Below are 15,908 nucleotides of genomic sequence, written 5' to 3'. Positions count from 1 at the left end.
AAGCTACTGTTAGTAAATACAAGAAGATAGAGATACTACCTTGTACTCTATCAGATCATAATGGATTGAAATTAGAAATAAATGACAGAATAAAAACAGAAACTTCTCCAATACCTGGAGACTAAATAATACACTATTATATGATGAATGGATAACAGAAGACATCAGGAGGGAAATAAAAAAATTCTTAGAAGTAAACGAGAACAAAGACACATCATATCAAAATCTCTGGGACACTATGAAAGCAGTACTTAGAGGAAGATTTATTTCATGGGGTGCATTCAAAAAAAGAAGTAGAAATCAACAAATAAACGAGTTAACACTACAGCTCAAAGCACTAGAAAAGAAGAGCAGACCAATACCAAAAGTAGTAGAAGACAGGAAATAGTTAAAATCAGAGCCGAAATCAACGAAATCGAAACAAAAGAAACAATCGGAAAAATTAATAAAATAAATAGTTGGTTCTTTGAAAAAATAAATAAAATTGATAAACCCTTAGCCACACTAACAAAGAGAAAGAGGGAGAAAACTCAAATTACTAAAATTCGGAATGAACAAGGAAACATCACAACAGACACGAGTGAAATACAAAACATAATTAGAAGCTATTTCGAAAATCTATACTCCAACAAAACAGAAAACCTTGAAGACATCAACAAATTTCTAGAGACATATGAACTACCTAAACTGAACGAGGAGGACATACACAACTTAAATAAACCAATTTCAAGCAATGAAATAGAAGAGGTCATCAAAAGCCTACCAACAAAGAAAAGTCCAGGACCAGATGGGTTCTCAGCCGAGTTCTATAAAACCTTTAAAGAAGAGCTCATTCCAATACTCCTCAAACTATTCCATGAAATAGAAGAGGAGGGAACCCTACCAAACTCGTTCTATGAAGCCAATATCACCCTGATACCTAAACCAGACAGAGACACATCAAGGAAAGAAAATTTCAGACCAATATCCTTAATGAACATCGATGCAAAAATTCTCAACAAAATTTTAGCAAATCGCATACAAATATATATTAAAAAGATAGTGCACCACGATCAAGTGGGTTTTATCCCAGGGATGCAAGGTTGGTTCAACATTCGGAAATCAATAAATGTCATTCACCATATCAACAGACTTAAAGTTAAGAATCACATGATTATTTCAATAGATGCAGAAAAAGCATTTGATAAAATACAGCATCCCTTCATGCTCAAAACACTAGAAAAAATTGGGGTAATGGGAACATTCCTAAACATTATAAAGGCCATCTACGCTAAGCCCATGGCTAATATCATTCTAAATGGTGAAAAACTGAAAGCGTTCCCCCTAAAAACTGGAACAAGGCAGGGATGCCCTCTTTCACCGCTTCTATTCAACATCGTCCTTGAGACTCTAGCCAGAGCAATTAGACAAACCAAAGAAATTAAAGGGATACGAATAGGAAAAGAAGAACTCAAACTATCCCTGTTCGCTGATGACATGATTATATATTTAGAGGAACCTGGAAATTCCACCAGAAAACTTTTAGAACTCATAAGTGAATTCAGTAAAGTAGCAGGTTACAAGATCAATGCTCATAAATCCAATGCATTTTTATACATAAGTGATGAATCTTCAGAAAGAGAAATTAGGAAAACTACTCCATTCACAATAGCATCGAAAAAAATAAAATACTTGGGAATCAATCTCACAAAAGAGGTGAAAGACCTCTACAATGAGAACTACAGAACACTAAAGAAAGAAATTCAAGAAAACCTTAGAAGATGGAAAGATCTCCCATGTTCCTGGATAGGCAGAATTAATATCGTCAAAATGGCTATACTACCTAAAGTTCTATACAGATTCAATGCAATTCCAATTAAAATCCCAATGATGTACCTTACAGAAATAGAGCAAGCAATTATGAAATTCATCTGGAAGAATAAAAAACCTAGAATAGCTAAAGCAATCCTCAGTAGCAAGAGCGAAGCAGGGGGTATTGCAATACCAGATCTTCAACTCTACTACAAAGCAATAGTAACAAAAACGGCATGGTATTGGTACCAAAATAGACAGGTAGATCAATGGTACAGAATAGAGGACATGGACACAAACCCAAATAAATACAATTTTCTCATACTAGACAAAGGTTCCAACAATATGCAATGGAGAAAAGATAGCCTCTTCAACAAATGGTGCTGGGAAAACTGGAAAACTATATGCAATAGAATGAAACTAAACCCCTATCTCTCACCCTACACAAAACTCAACTCAAAATGGATCAAGGACCTCGGAATCAGACCAGAGACCCTGCATCTTATAGAAGAAAAAGTAGGTCCAAATCTTCAACTTGTTGGCTCAGGATCAGATTTCCTTAACAGGACTCCCATAGCACAAGAAATAAAAGCAAGAATCAACAACTGGGATAGATTCAAACTAAAAAGCTTTCTCTCAGCAAAGGAAACTATCAGAAATGTGAAGAGAGAGCCTACAGAGTGGGAGAATATCTTTGCCAACCATACCTCAGATAGAGCGCTAATTTCCAGAATCTATAAAGAACTCAAAAAACTCTACACGAAGAATACAAATAATCCAATCAACAAATGGGCTAAGGAAATGAACAGACACTTCACAGAAGAAGATGTACAAGTAATCACCAGATATATGAAAAAATGTTCAACATCCCTAGTAATAAGGGAAATGCAAATCAAAACCACCCTAAGATTTCATCTCACCCCAATTAGAATGGCGATTATCAAGAATACAAGCAACAATAGGTGTTGGCGAGGATGTGGTGAAAAAGGAACACTCATACATTGCTGGTGGGGTTGCAAATTAGTGCAACCACTCTGGAAAGCAGTGTGGAGATTCCTCAGAAAGCTTGGAATGGAAACACCATTTGACCCAGCTATCCCACTCCTTGGCCTATACCCAAAGGACTTAAAATCAGCATACTACAGAGATACAGCCACATCAATGTTCATTGCTGCTCAATTCACCATAGCCAGATTGTGGAACCAACCTAGATGCCCTTCAGTTGATGAATGGATAAAGAAACTGTGGCATATTTATACAATGGAATATTACTCCGCAATGAAGAATGATAAAATTATGGCATTTATAGGCAAATGGTCGAAATTGGAGAATATCATGCTAAGTGAGATAAGCCAATCTCAAAAAACTAAAGGACAAATGATCTCGCTGATAAGCGGATGAGGACATATAATGGGGGGTGGGAGGGGCTAGCATTAGGTTTAGGGTTAGGTTTAGAGTTAGGCTAAGGAGAGCAGTAAGAATGAAGTAAAGAAGGACTGTGTAGAGGGAAAAGAGGGGTGGGAGGGGTGGGGGAGGGGTGGGAGGGGTGGGAGGGGTGGGGGGGAGGGGAAAAATATAATAAACATCATTACCCTAAAAAAAAAAAAAAAAAAAAAAAAAAAAAAAGGAGCAAACTACTGATAACACACAAGTGGATGAATCTCAAATGCATTAAGCTAAATTAGCCAGATTCAAAAGGATATAAGTTGTATGATTGAGTTTTTATGACATTCAATTTATATGACATTCACAATTGTACATTGTGAAATGACATCCTGGAGAAGCCAAAACTCCTAGAGACAACAAGTAGACCAGTGCTTCCAGGGTTAGGGTTGGTGGGAGGAGCTGAATACAAAGGAATGGCATGAGGATTTTTTGTTGTTCTTTGTGAAGGTAATTATATGCATTTATTAAAACTCACAGAGCTATACACTAAAAGGGGTGAATTTTCCTGAGGAAAAAAGTTCATAAAATAAAGGTCATATGGAACAAACTAATTCATTCAACTGATAAGAAAAATCTCAGAAAGGGTGATTATCTGAAGTAATTAGAGTAGCAGGATGAGAATCGAAGCCTCCTGACCCCGTTTTTCACCCTCACAGTACAAAATATGTCACATTAGTTTTCTGTTGCTGCCATAATAAATCACAAGTATAGCTGCATAACATTCATTTATTGTCTCACAATTCTGCAGGTCAGAATACTGGCACAGGCTGCAAGATTCTCTGTTCAGGGTCTCATGAGGCACAAGTGAACATGTCAGCTGGCCTAGGCTCTTTATTATTTGAAGTCTTTAGGGGAAAATCTATTTCCAAGACCATTAAAGTACGTGGCAGAATTCAGTTCCGTACAGTTGAGGGGATGAGGTGGTCTCTGTGCTGGCCATTATTCTCAACTTCTAAAGATGCTCACATTTCTTGGCTCACGGCCCCCTGCATCTTCAATGCCAGCAAAGCAACAGCAAGTCACATCCTTTCCATGCTTTAGATCTGACATCCTCTTCTACTCTCAGTCAGAAGAAAACTGCTTTTAATGGATCACATGATTGCTTTAAACCTGCCCAAGCAATTCAGGATAATCCATTTTAAAATCAACTGATTAATAATCTTAATTATATCTACAACATATTTTTTGCTCTATAACGTAACATTACAGGCATGGCACCAGGGAAGGAGGGCATAAAGGTAATGGGGGCCAAGACTTTACCTACCACATGTACTTTATACAAGGACCTAGTACACAAATATAAATGCAACAAAGATTAAAATACTTAGCCTTACTAAATTCAACACCCTGTTAATTTTAAATGAACAATAAAAAACATTGTTTTCAATTATGTATGTATTTTGAAGTGTATATACATTGTGAAATGGTTAAATCTAGCTAATTTTAAAATGCATTATTTCAGTTATTTTTTGGCAGCATCTAACATTCTGACTTTACATTTTCAATACAGTATGTTGACATTACGATAGTCACCTTGCTATATTAAAAAATGCTGGTGGCAAAACACTATATTGATTTCATGTCCCACTACCGGGCTGCAACCTATATTTTAGTTTATCTTGAAAAAAAAATAAGGTTAACATGCCTTTGTAAATTCCCATTTACAAAAATAGGAGGCATACAGATGGGCCAACAGAGTCTGTAAAACATCCAAAATTACATGCAAAATTATGGAGCTAACCAATGATAAGAAAAGCAGACAAACCCAGGCAGGGGCACATTCTACAGGATACTTGGCCAGTATTACTGAAGGACATCAAAGTAGTAAAAAAAAAAAAAAAAATGAGAAAAGACTGAGACATTGTCAAAAACCAGGAGACTAGGAGACAAGACAAGTAAACGCAATCTAGTATCTTGGTTTGGATCTTGGAATGGGAAAATTAGTGAAATCCAAAAAAGGAATGTAGTTAATGGTGACCTATAAATGTCATTTCTGAGCCTTGACAAATGTACCTGGTAATCTTAAGATGCTGGCAATGGGGGAACTAGGTATGGGGTACACATTAATGCTCTAACTTTTCTGGGAATCTTGTCTTTTTCTGAAATGAAATTTATTTTTAAAAATGTTACATTACTCTAAGGGAGATCTTGTGGACTTTGTATTTTTTTTTTTTTTTCTTTTTTTAAGTACCAGGGATTGAACCCAAGGGCACTTAACTCCTGAGCCATTATCCTCATCCTTTTTATATTTTATTTTGGTCTTGCAAGTTGCTCAGGACCTTGCTAAATTGCTGAGGCTGGCTTTGAACTTGCAATCCTCCTGCCTCAGCCTCTTGAGCTGCTGGGATTACAGACATGCACCATCACACCCAGCCCTGGACTTTGTATCTTAAAAGTAGTCCACAATACAAAAATACTCGAGAACTGCTGTCCAAGGTTTCTTGCTGCTTTTCTTAACTACAACTACTGCTTTCTAGTCCTCTGCTCTCTTCCTATGTCACTCACACTTTCTCACAAAAATAATTCAGCCAGTTGAGGGAGAAGGGAAAGAACAGTTACTGTTTAATGGGTATCTAATGGATATCAAGTTTCAGTTTACTTTTTTTTTTTAAATCTCAGCCTTTATTGAGAATTGGAAACATAATTTTAGAATACAAGTTGCACAATTAAAAAAAATTTAAACACCTACTATGTTAACATCTTTCTAAGGGAAAGTTCTACATTTGCAAAAAAAAAATAAATAAATAAAACCTTCACCATATTGTTTCCCATCTCTCCCCATCCAGTGTCAGCAATTCTGGAGAATGATGATGGTGATGGTCACACAACAATATAAATACACTTAATGCCACTGAGTTAAATACATTTAAAAATGGTTAAAACAGCAAATTTTATATTATATATACTTCACCACACTTTTTACAAAAGGTACTGACACATGAACAAATCTTAAAAAAAAAACTACATGAAAAATTCCAGAGACAAAAGCACAAAAGACTTCATATTATCTCATTCATATGAAAATGTTTAAAAATTCGTTGGTGATAGTTGCACATTATCTGTGACTATACTAAAAATCAATGAATTATGTACTTTGGTGAACTGTATGTGAATTATTTCTCAATAAAAAAATTTTAACTGGTTTTCAATCTAAGACCACTAAAGACAAGTAGTATTCTGTAAATTCTGGAACCACATTATGATGACACAGTGAAAAATTGAACAAAAATAACAAAAGGACTGTGGTTTAGAATGGCCGGCAGGGAAGATCAGGAAGGTCCATACTAGGGCATGGTGGCTTTCCAACCACAGGGCAAGAACAAAGGCAAGATCATGAAACACACGAGAATGAAGCTGATCAAAGACCTTTATTCTGGTCCTCATCATTCATTAAGCCACCTATGAAAACAATTTCTTCATCTCTGCCCCAAGCAGCAACAGCTGCATCCAGGGCTGAAGTGGAAGACAGACATAAGTAGTGGAAGACCTTATAAAGAAAAGTTATCAGGTGAGATCTCTGCTTATCCCGGCTTAGGTAAGGGTGGAACAGGAAGATGTGCATATGTGCAGAGACTGTTCTTCAAAGCTGAGGCCCGCAGAGAGAGGCAAGCTGAAGAATGCAGTGAAGGTTCAAAAACTGCTCAGCTCAGCAATCAATCCAAAGTACCTAAAAATACAAAGAGCGATATGTAAAGCAAAGTACCTAAGGGCTGGATTAGTGTAATAAACTGAGCAAAGTTAAAATAGAAAGGGTGTTAATACAAGCAGCAATTCTAATTTTGAGGAATATCATCCAAAATATCCCCAGGGAAAAATATGACATTAAAGAGGTAGGCAGTTGGAAATTAAGCATACCAATCTAGAGAATTAGAATTAGATAGGTAAAGTTTAAGAAATTGTTGTGTTAATGAATATACATGGAAGCCATATAAGAAGTGATATAAAATAAAGTGAGATAAGCTCTCTTAGCAAAGAATTTATAATCTTTTTTAGATAGTTCCAGCTTATCATGGGGGACTGAGAACATAAATTTATATGCCCATTTGTAATTCCATTCAAAATTACATTCAAATGAAAAAAAAAAAAAGGTTTAAAAAAGGTATAAATCTGCAACAAGGAATAGGAACCTATCAGCAGTTAACAAATTCCAACACCAAAAAAAGTGAATTATCAAAATCTTCCTGAAGCAAGTTTATAAGTAGAGCAAAGGAAAATTAAGCCCAGAAGGAACACAGAAGGGGCTGCAGCAGAAGAGGAAGCCCATCTGCCTAGAACCATGGGAGGCTCTAGACTCAGTCACCAGGAATGACAGAGACCAGAGGTTGCCCCTGTGTCCCTCATAACCCTCTCTATGTAGTGAAGACAGACATTTACATCTAACTTGGGTAGGAGGGAGGATCACAGGGCTCTCTTCTAAGAGTCAGATGGACCATCAGGAGACCCTAGAGCACCTCTGACAATGCTGTTCCTACAACAAATCATTCTGCATGCTGACCTTTGGGAGCCCCAGGTTAACAACTGACCACAACCCTGCTCATCCTAAAGCAAAGCTACCAGGCAACAACTATCCCCACTAAATAAACAGCCTGTTTTTGACAATGACAAGTTCTTGCCGAGACCAACTAATAAAGCTAAAAATTATACATGTGTGTATGTGTATATATGTATACCAGTGTATGCGTGTATGTTTGTGTATGTGTGTGTGTGTATAAATACATGTATACATATACATATATATGAATATAAATGAGGGAGGATCTTTAAGACATTAAAGAAACAACAAGAAAAGGCAAGTCTAAAATCTAGAAAAAGCAGGAAACCAATCAATAGTTAAACCCTGAGTCTGCCTGAGTGGGGAGCACTGGTAACCCACCCTTTTTTAAGCTAGAGATCCAAAAGGTTATACCCTCACAGTAACCAAAATTAAATCAGACTCCTCACAGAACTGCAGCCCAGGACATCACTACTGTGATGCAGAATCTTCCAGTCACAGATCTCAGTTAAGGAGGTACTACACTGAAAATGTTCCTAGGTGTATTGCTGAAGTAAATAAAATTTTTCTTTGGAGAAAGAGATCACCATACAAACCTCAAATTATCAAACAAATAATTTTTTCCAGTGCAATTACCACAACATAAAGACAGTATCAACAGAAAGAACAGACAGAAGAGAGAAACTCAAAAGGCTAGATATTGGATTGGACAGACTACAAAAAAATAATTTCAAAAGGCTTTGGATATTAGATGGGATATTACATAGGATCTAGGTAATAAAACAACTACATTTACCACTTAAATGAAAGACAAGTTTGTCAGGCTATCCACAGAAAATCAATAAAGAGGTTTAAAAGAGATAAAAAGAACTGAAGAGAGAACAAACTGAAAATTCAAAAAAAAAAAACTTACACAAAACATATATCATAGAAAGGCAAAATTAGGGTTGAGTTTCTATTTATGTTTAGTGGAAATCCCAGAGAAAGAGTGGAGAAAGAACAAAGCAGAATCAACATCTAGAGAAACTGGCTGAGAATTTTCTAGAGTATATACAAGACATCAATCCACAGATTCAAGAAGTCATACGGACTACATAAAAAGAAATTCATACTTCTATCCATCGAAGTGAAATCTCAGAAAATCAAAGGCAAAGAAAAAAATCTTAAAAAAGGATAAATTACCTTCAAAAGACAGACTGTGATTTCTCAATAGAAACAATGGAAGCCAAAAAATGGCATAAGAACAGGTTTCTTCTATCTAGAATTTTATATTTAGCAGTAAAATTTTTTGTATTTCCATTCCCCCCTTAACAGAAAGAAAGAAAAGAAAAATCAGTCAGCTACCAGTTACCTATACTAAAGGAAGTTCTAAAGGATTTACTTTGGAGGAAAAAGAAAAGGATTACAAATGGAGGATAAGAAATACAGAAACAACTACATAAATTGTAGTAAATATGTGAATAAACTCATACAGTGTCTGTATCATACAGCAATAACAATGTCTTATGTGGGCTGATAGACACATGACAATAACAGCATGTTAAGTTGAGGGATGAGGGCTGTAAATGGCATTAGTGGATTCTAAGATTCCACTTTGTTAAGGATGAGGGGAAAGGTTCTAACTTAAGGCTTTGATAAACTAAGGATGCATGCAGTAAACAATAGAACAGCACTAAAAGGATAGATATATACAACTTCCCAACACATGGAAGGGGAAAAAAGGAATAATAATACAAAAAGCAGCATAAAATAGGACAAATGAAAAGCAGAGAAAAATAAGATGGGAGATGTAAGTCCACTGATATCACTAATTAAAAATAAATGAACTAAGTGCTCCAGTAAAAAGCAAAGACTGTCAGTCTGAATTTAATACCCCCATTTATACAGTATTTACAAAGATATGGAAATGTGAAAACAAAAAGGTGGGAAAAAACACAAATACTAAAGAAAACTGGTAAACTTTAATAATATTAGACAAAATAGACTTTAAGGCAAAAAGTACTACTAGAAATAACAATGGTCAATTTTTAAACACTAAAGGTCCAATCACGAGCAATATATAATTTTAAATTTGTATACTAATTCCAGAGTCTTAAATATATAATGAAAAGCAGACCCAGAAACATAAGTAAAAATATTCATCAGTCATAGGAGGAGACATTAACATATAACTCTCAAGTAATTGATACAATAAGCTCACAAAAGAAATTCAGTAATAAGACAGTAAATATAAACCATGCAATGAGACTTGACATTGCACCCAACAACTAGAGAATACACTTTTTCTTCACACACACACACACACACACACACACACGATACACCTACACACTGGATTACATAGCAAGGCAGGCAACTAACAAATTATTTTTAAGAAAAACAGGTTAAAAGAGAAGCTGAACAAAGAGTTACAAATTAAGAGAATACTCAAGTGATCTAGGCTTGAAGCTAGTCTGGGAAATATATCTTCAAAGACATTTAACAGACTATACCACAGGCCTAGTGTCATATGGAGATGCAGAACACAGAAATAAAAAGAAATGAAATAAATGAAGAAAAGCTTTCAGAAAGTAATGAAGCTTAAAGGAGGTGATGAGAACACCTTGTTTGGGTGAAGGTGAGAATGAATTGAGGGCACATGGATTTTGAAAAGCTATTCAATCAGAATATATGTATTGAAGAGTAAGATTTAGAAATTAAGTAGAAGAAATAAGAGCAGTTAAAATACAATATTTCAAATATTTCCTATTTTGATGACGAAATTTAGTTAGTACACAAGTTAATCCAAAATTCCTAAGAAAAAATAGCTACAGGAAATACAGAATCTCAATGCAGCAAAATAATCACTTTACACAGACTACTAAAGAAAAGGGAAAGAGATAACCTTTTAAATGCTGGCAATTATTCCTGATCTTTAACATTATGAGGGGGCAAGATTTCTATTTAGGCATGGAGAACACAAGTGGGTATAAAACTTTTCAATAAATCTGACAAAACCAAATGTTTTCATATTCCCTCTCCCTTCTTTATGGTTAGCAGTTTTCCAGTAGTTCTAACTCCCCAAGGGAAACTGACTCTCACTAGAGTTAGCAAGTTTGTTTTTTCTGTTCTACTAGGAAGTAAGGGGAAAGAACTATCCCTATATAAATAAGGGAGAACCAAACATTTAGTTATAAGATCTAAACTCACATTATTAGCATGAAAAAGATAGGTGGAAATGTGTATCCACTGATAAAGGGCTCACCTTCCAGAAAAGCAAATTCATCCACAGCTTCTATTGCATTATCTGAAACACAAGTTAAAAGGACACCTGACAATGGTCATTTGGACATCAGCCCCCAAACTGCACAATCCATACAATGAAGGGGTTAAGGCTTTATACAAAAGAGGATATTTATAAAATAAGTCCTTTGCTATCCTGAGATTCATTTCTGTTCCACCACTAAATCTTACATATTGGCTGTCTAATAGAGTAAAGAAAAGTCCAAACACTGTTCAATAAAAGGAAAAAAGGGAATCCTCCTACAATCTTGTTTTACATCTGAATTTATTCTCTTTGCTCTGAAAGTTATCAGAGAAGAGTTTGGCAATAGGAAGTGGGAGATACAGTGTATGAAAACCCCACACATGTGCAAGGGTTAGCCCAGCCCTCCCTGCCTACTCCCAGATACTACAGAGACACTGTACCCAAATCTCTCCTCTGAAGGGTTTTCCTCTTTCCTTGTTGGGCACAACAGTAGGCATCTTTTGCAATGGTCTCCACAAACAGTTCCTGTCAAACAAATGAGTAAAGTAAAAAATCAGTGGGATCTAGCCCATTTAGGCAACGGCTCCTGTTTTTGAGAGAAAAGGGTGAAGGGCTCAGGCAGGTGGGGAGGTTCTGAAAGTTAAAACGGTCCTAGACTTCAATAAGGTCATTCCACTACCTCCCTTCTCCCTTGTAAATCCACCGCGCTCCTTTACTAGATTCCTACAAGTTGTGTGTGAGCCAGGAGAGACGCAAATTAAAGCTGAGCCCTGGTGAAGAGGCCGGTGGTTAACAAAGCAATGCAACCCACGTGGGTGTGTGACCCTCTTTTCCAGCCTTCCTGACTACACACAGCCCAGAAGCCGGCCAAGCACCCCTTCCACTTCCCGGGCTTAGCGTGCCCCGCCCAGACCCTCTTCTTCCTCCTCCCCAAATTCCGCCCAAGCCGCTCCAAAGCCCCGCCCCCGGAAGGCCACACCCCTCGCCAAGAACCACGCGCCGCCACCCCTAGTGCCCTCGCGCTCCCGCCGCACCGCGGCTCGCGCCAGAATGAAGATGGCTTCCTGTCCCGCTAGCGTCACGTCGGGGTCCGCCTTCACCAAAGCCTTCACTCGAGCCAAAGGCAGCCTCGAGAGACGAGCCCCCGGGGCACTCGCCGGAGCTTGGGCCTGTGAGGCCACTGCCTCCCCTCCGGGCCCCTCCTCCTCCCGGGGCGCCCCATTTGCAGCCGCGGCCGCCATCCCGGCCCTAAGCGTGCTGCGCGCGGCCGCCGACTGTGAGCGCGCATGCGGCGCCAGCCCCTTTCCCGCGCGGGCCGGGGCCACGCCCTCTTCGGACGCGTGGCTCCGCCCCTACGCGGCGGGGCGTACTCGGAAACCGGGCCGGCAAGGTTGTAAAGCTGGCCCTTGTGCATTTCCTCGCCACCCACGTACCAGCTGGATTTCCCTCTGTGGTGGTTCCCGGTGACCTTCCGACCACGTCCGGCTTAGAAGCGCCCGGGCACCTACCTTTTAGCCGAGAAACATGGTAGCTGTGCCGGGCTGGTCCTGAGAGGAGCGACCTTGGTGTGGAGGAACCCAGACCTAGCCTGGAGGCCATGATGTCCCTGGATGGCCCAGGAGGGTGCAAACCTAGGCCAACTTAAAGGAAAGATCGTCTGAGGCATTCTTGAAGGAGGAATGGGACTTTTGGCAGGCAGAAGTGGAAGAAGTGCAGACAAGGCAGAGGAAACCACAAGAGAAAGGCCTGGAGGCTGGAAAGCATGAAGTTGGTGCAATCAAAGGCATCCACGCTTGTTCAGAGATTGCGTCATATCATTGAGTCGCATTGTGCTCAAAAAAATTATTGGTCCAAAGAACTTTTGTTCCTGTAGGTTATATCAATATTTATTGTATTAGAATTAGTTTCAAAATATTTTAGTACATTATGCATTAACATAAATAACATTTTTATGACAAGTAACTTTGAAAATAAAAAATTTAGTGGGAAGTCTCTAAAGTCCAGCCTAATAAAAGACTGTTTATATGTATTAAAGTTATCCATTTTTGCATAGCTCTGAGAACTCCATTCCTTCTCCTTGAGAGAGGAAGAAAAAGGCAAATAACCTCAGTATTAAGAAAATAGTTTTTGGCTTCACCCCTGAAAAGGATGGCCAAGAAATCCCTTCTCCACCCACTGTGGGTTCCCACACCACACTTTTGAGATCTACTAACGTAGTGGAACAATTAATATTTGCGATAAAAGTTCTACGTTGTTATGAATTAAATCACTTTTTGGAGCACTTACTATGTGTGTAGTTCAAAGTGCCTTACATTTACATAAATCACATATAATGTTCATGGTATCCTATTGAGATAATAATGTTATGGGCTGATTTAAAGGTTGAGTTAACTCCATTTTGTTAATCAATTTCACCTTGTGTAAAAATCAGCACCCCTTTTCTTTGTGAGCCCACTTGCATAGCAGCTAATGCCTCCACCTGCCCCCACTTGCACCCTGACCACAATATCTTGAACTTGTAAAATCTAAGTTTACCCCTCTGAACATGATAATTCTGAGAAACTTGTTTATGTAACCTGTGGTTGTAACTGCCACCCTCTCTCCCCCTTTCCTTGTGGTTTTCAAGCTTTCAAGCAGCAGTTGACCCCTGGATGGGTGTCAGAGACAACTATTTGCTTTCTGCTTCCCTCGCCCTGGCCAGAATAAATCCTTTGTCTTTTGCTTCGGAAGGACCCAGAGTTTTCATTTGGGATATTGAAATAGCGCCTTAACAGTATTTTAATTTTGTTTTATAGTTGAGGAAATTGAAGCACAGTGGTTAATAATTCACCCCCAGAAAATGTAAATGAAGCCAAGATAACATCTGAAATCACTCAATTCCAGAATTTTGTGATAAACTTTACTTTGCTGGTTTCACTCAGAGAGGTTACTCTAGAGCAGAATGATAGTCTTCACCCAGAAATAAAATCTTCAGTGGGATATATGAGTCACCTGACATTTAACCAGAACTTCTACTAGAACCTCAGATCTGAGTCCTCTTCAGCTTACATTTAAGAAAAAAGGCGAAAATAAAGTTACAACAGAAAAGTTTACTTTTAATTCAGCGTTTAAAGAAATTGCTTAGGCAGTGGTTTCTGACCTTTTCATCCCAACTTTGAAATTATATAAACTCAGTATAGTCTATAAGATTTTCCACAATTGGGCTCCTTCCATTCTTCAGCTCTATTTCATACCACTTCCCCATCCTCTCTGCACCTGAACACATCCTATTCTGTCAGGAAAGTTTTTCTCACTTTCCTCCGAATCTCAACCTGTCTCCTTGGGGAGGCTTTCTCCCACCCACCCTTCCAGGTGAGGTTAAATTTCTCATATTATGGTTAACTATCCTCCTTAGTATTGATCACAATTATAATCCTGCATTTCCATGTGTAATTATTAGATCAATGTTTGTCTCCTCCTCCTTCACCTCCAAATCAAAACCTCCATAAAGAAGGTGTACCTATCTGATTTTGCTCATTGAGTCTATAGACTGTGGTACAGTACCTGGCACTTAGTAGGTGCTCAGTAAATACTAACTGGATGAATGAGTCATGAACAGTATCTCACCTGGAACTGACATCTCTTAAAAAGGCAGGTCCAAATACTTATTTGAAACTGCTGGGAGATGGTATCAACATAGCGTCAATGCAGACATGGCTACAGAAAGAATTGTTGATTTGCAAAATTACCCACCTTCTGGGATGAATTTAAGTGAAAAGAGTGTTAAAATTTTTAGTGTTAAAAATTCAATTAGATGGGCTGGGGAGATAGCTGAGTCGGTAGAGTGCTTGCCTTGCAAGCACAAGGCCCTGGGTTCGATTCCCAGCACCAAAAAAAAAAAAAAAAATTCAATTAGGGGCTGGGGTTGTGGCTCAGTGGTACAGTACTTGCCTAGTATGTGTGAGGCACTGGGTTCCATTCTCAGCACCACATATAAATAAATAAAATAAGATCCATCAACAACTAAAAAATATTTTTAAAAAATTCAATTACACGGTGGACTGTAGACATGCAAGGTGCACCAGGTACCTTATATGAAGGAGAAATTTTTCAACTTCTATTTAAGTTTAGTAATCAGTATCCTTTTGACTCTCCTCAGGTCAGGTTAACTGGTGAAAATATTCCTGTTCATCCTCATATTTATAGCAATAGTCATATCTGTTTATCCATTTTAACAGAAAACTGATCCCCAGCACTCTCAGTCCAGTTTTCTTAGCATTATTATCATGCTTTCCAGCTGCAAAGAAAAGAGAAGATCACCAATGATTCTTTTTATGCACAAACATGTAACAAGAATCCAAAGAAAATAAGATGGTGGTATCATGATGATACTTTTTTTTTTTAATTTTTAGTTGTGGATGGACACAATACCTTTATTTTACTTATTCATTTTTATGTGGTGCTGAGAATGGAACCCAGTGCCTCATACATGCTAGGCAAGCACTCTACCAGAGCCACATCCCCAGCACCATGATGACACTTGTTGATACCACTGTTATCATCCTTCTAGCAGAAGATAATCCTACTGAGAATTTGAGTACTTTCATCGTTCAGTCTTTGAACTTTAACCTTTGACTGGACATGATCTATAGGCAATGAAGACTACTTCCTTTTACTGCATTTATACTCACGTGCATTCTGGGCACATGTTGATCTCTGGTTCAGTCCATGCAACTGACATGCTTTTATTAGTCATACATTATTAATGCAGGTGTCAGGAAATGACAAATATAATTCCTTTTTTTTATTTTTTTAAACTTGGAAAATTTCCACGTTCTCATGTATCATGCAATAACGATGACTTCCTTGGTGATTTTGGGACCTTCATTGCAGGCAATTATTGTGGGGCACAACATTAGAACAGACCATCACTACTGAGAAGTCCAAATTTGA

General features: G+C 38.0%; 1 protein-coding gene and 1 pseudogene across 1 annotated transcript; one reads left to right on the top strand and one right to left on the bottom strand.

Moving 5' to 3' along the window:
• Positions 1–6,586: 6,586 nt before the first annotated feature.
• Pole4 (DNA polymerase epsilon 4, accessory subunit) lies at positions 6,587–12,272 on the bottom strand. Its single transcript, XM_047522847.1, has 4 exons — positions 12,011–12,272; positions 11,417–11,501; positions 10,974–11,015; positions 6,587–6,904 (listed from the first exon to the last, which is right to left on the bottom strand). Exons 1-4 carry the CDS (start codon positions 12,215–12,217, stop codon positions 6,891–6,893), a joined length of 348 nt encoding a protein of 115 aa, XP_047378803.1. The 5' UTR covers positions 12,218–12,272; the 3' UTR covers positions 6,587–6,890.
• LOC124962847 (ubiquitin-conjugating enzyme E2 W-like) lies at positions 12,263–15,360 on the top strand (annotated as a pseudogene).
• The last annotated feature ends 548 nt before the right edge of the window (positions 15,361–15,908 follow it).

This window comes from Sciurus carolinensis, chromosome 13 (genome assembly GCF_902686445.1).
Source record: "Sciurus carolinensis chromosome 13, mSciCar1.2, whole genome shotgun sequence".
In the NCBI taxonomy this organism is placed as follows: domain Eukaryota; kingdom Metazoa; phylum Chordata; class Mammalia; order Rodentia; family Sciuridae; genus Sciurus; species Sciurus carolinensis.
This window is presented reverse-complemented; position numbering and strand designations above follow the sequence as displayed.

Coding starts and splice junctions, on each gene's coding strand:
- Pole4 (XM_047522847.1), bottom strand. CDS start 12,217: ATGGCGGCCGCGGCTGCAAATGGGGCGCCCCGGGAGGAGGAGGGGCCC. Junction 11,502..12,010: donor TCATTCTGGCGCGAGCCGCG/GTGCGGCGGGAG, acceptor TTTGTTTGACAG/GAACTGTTTGTGGAGACCAT. Junction 11,016..11,416: donor CCTTCAGAGGAGAGATTTGG/GTACAGTGTCTC, acceptor CTTGTGTTTCAG/ATAATGCAATAGAAGCTGTG.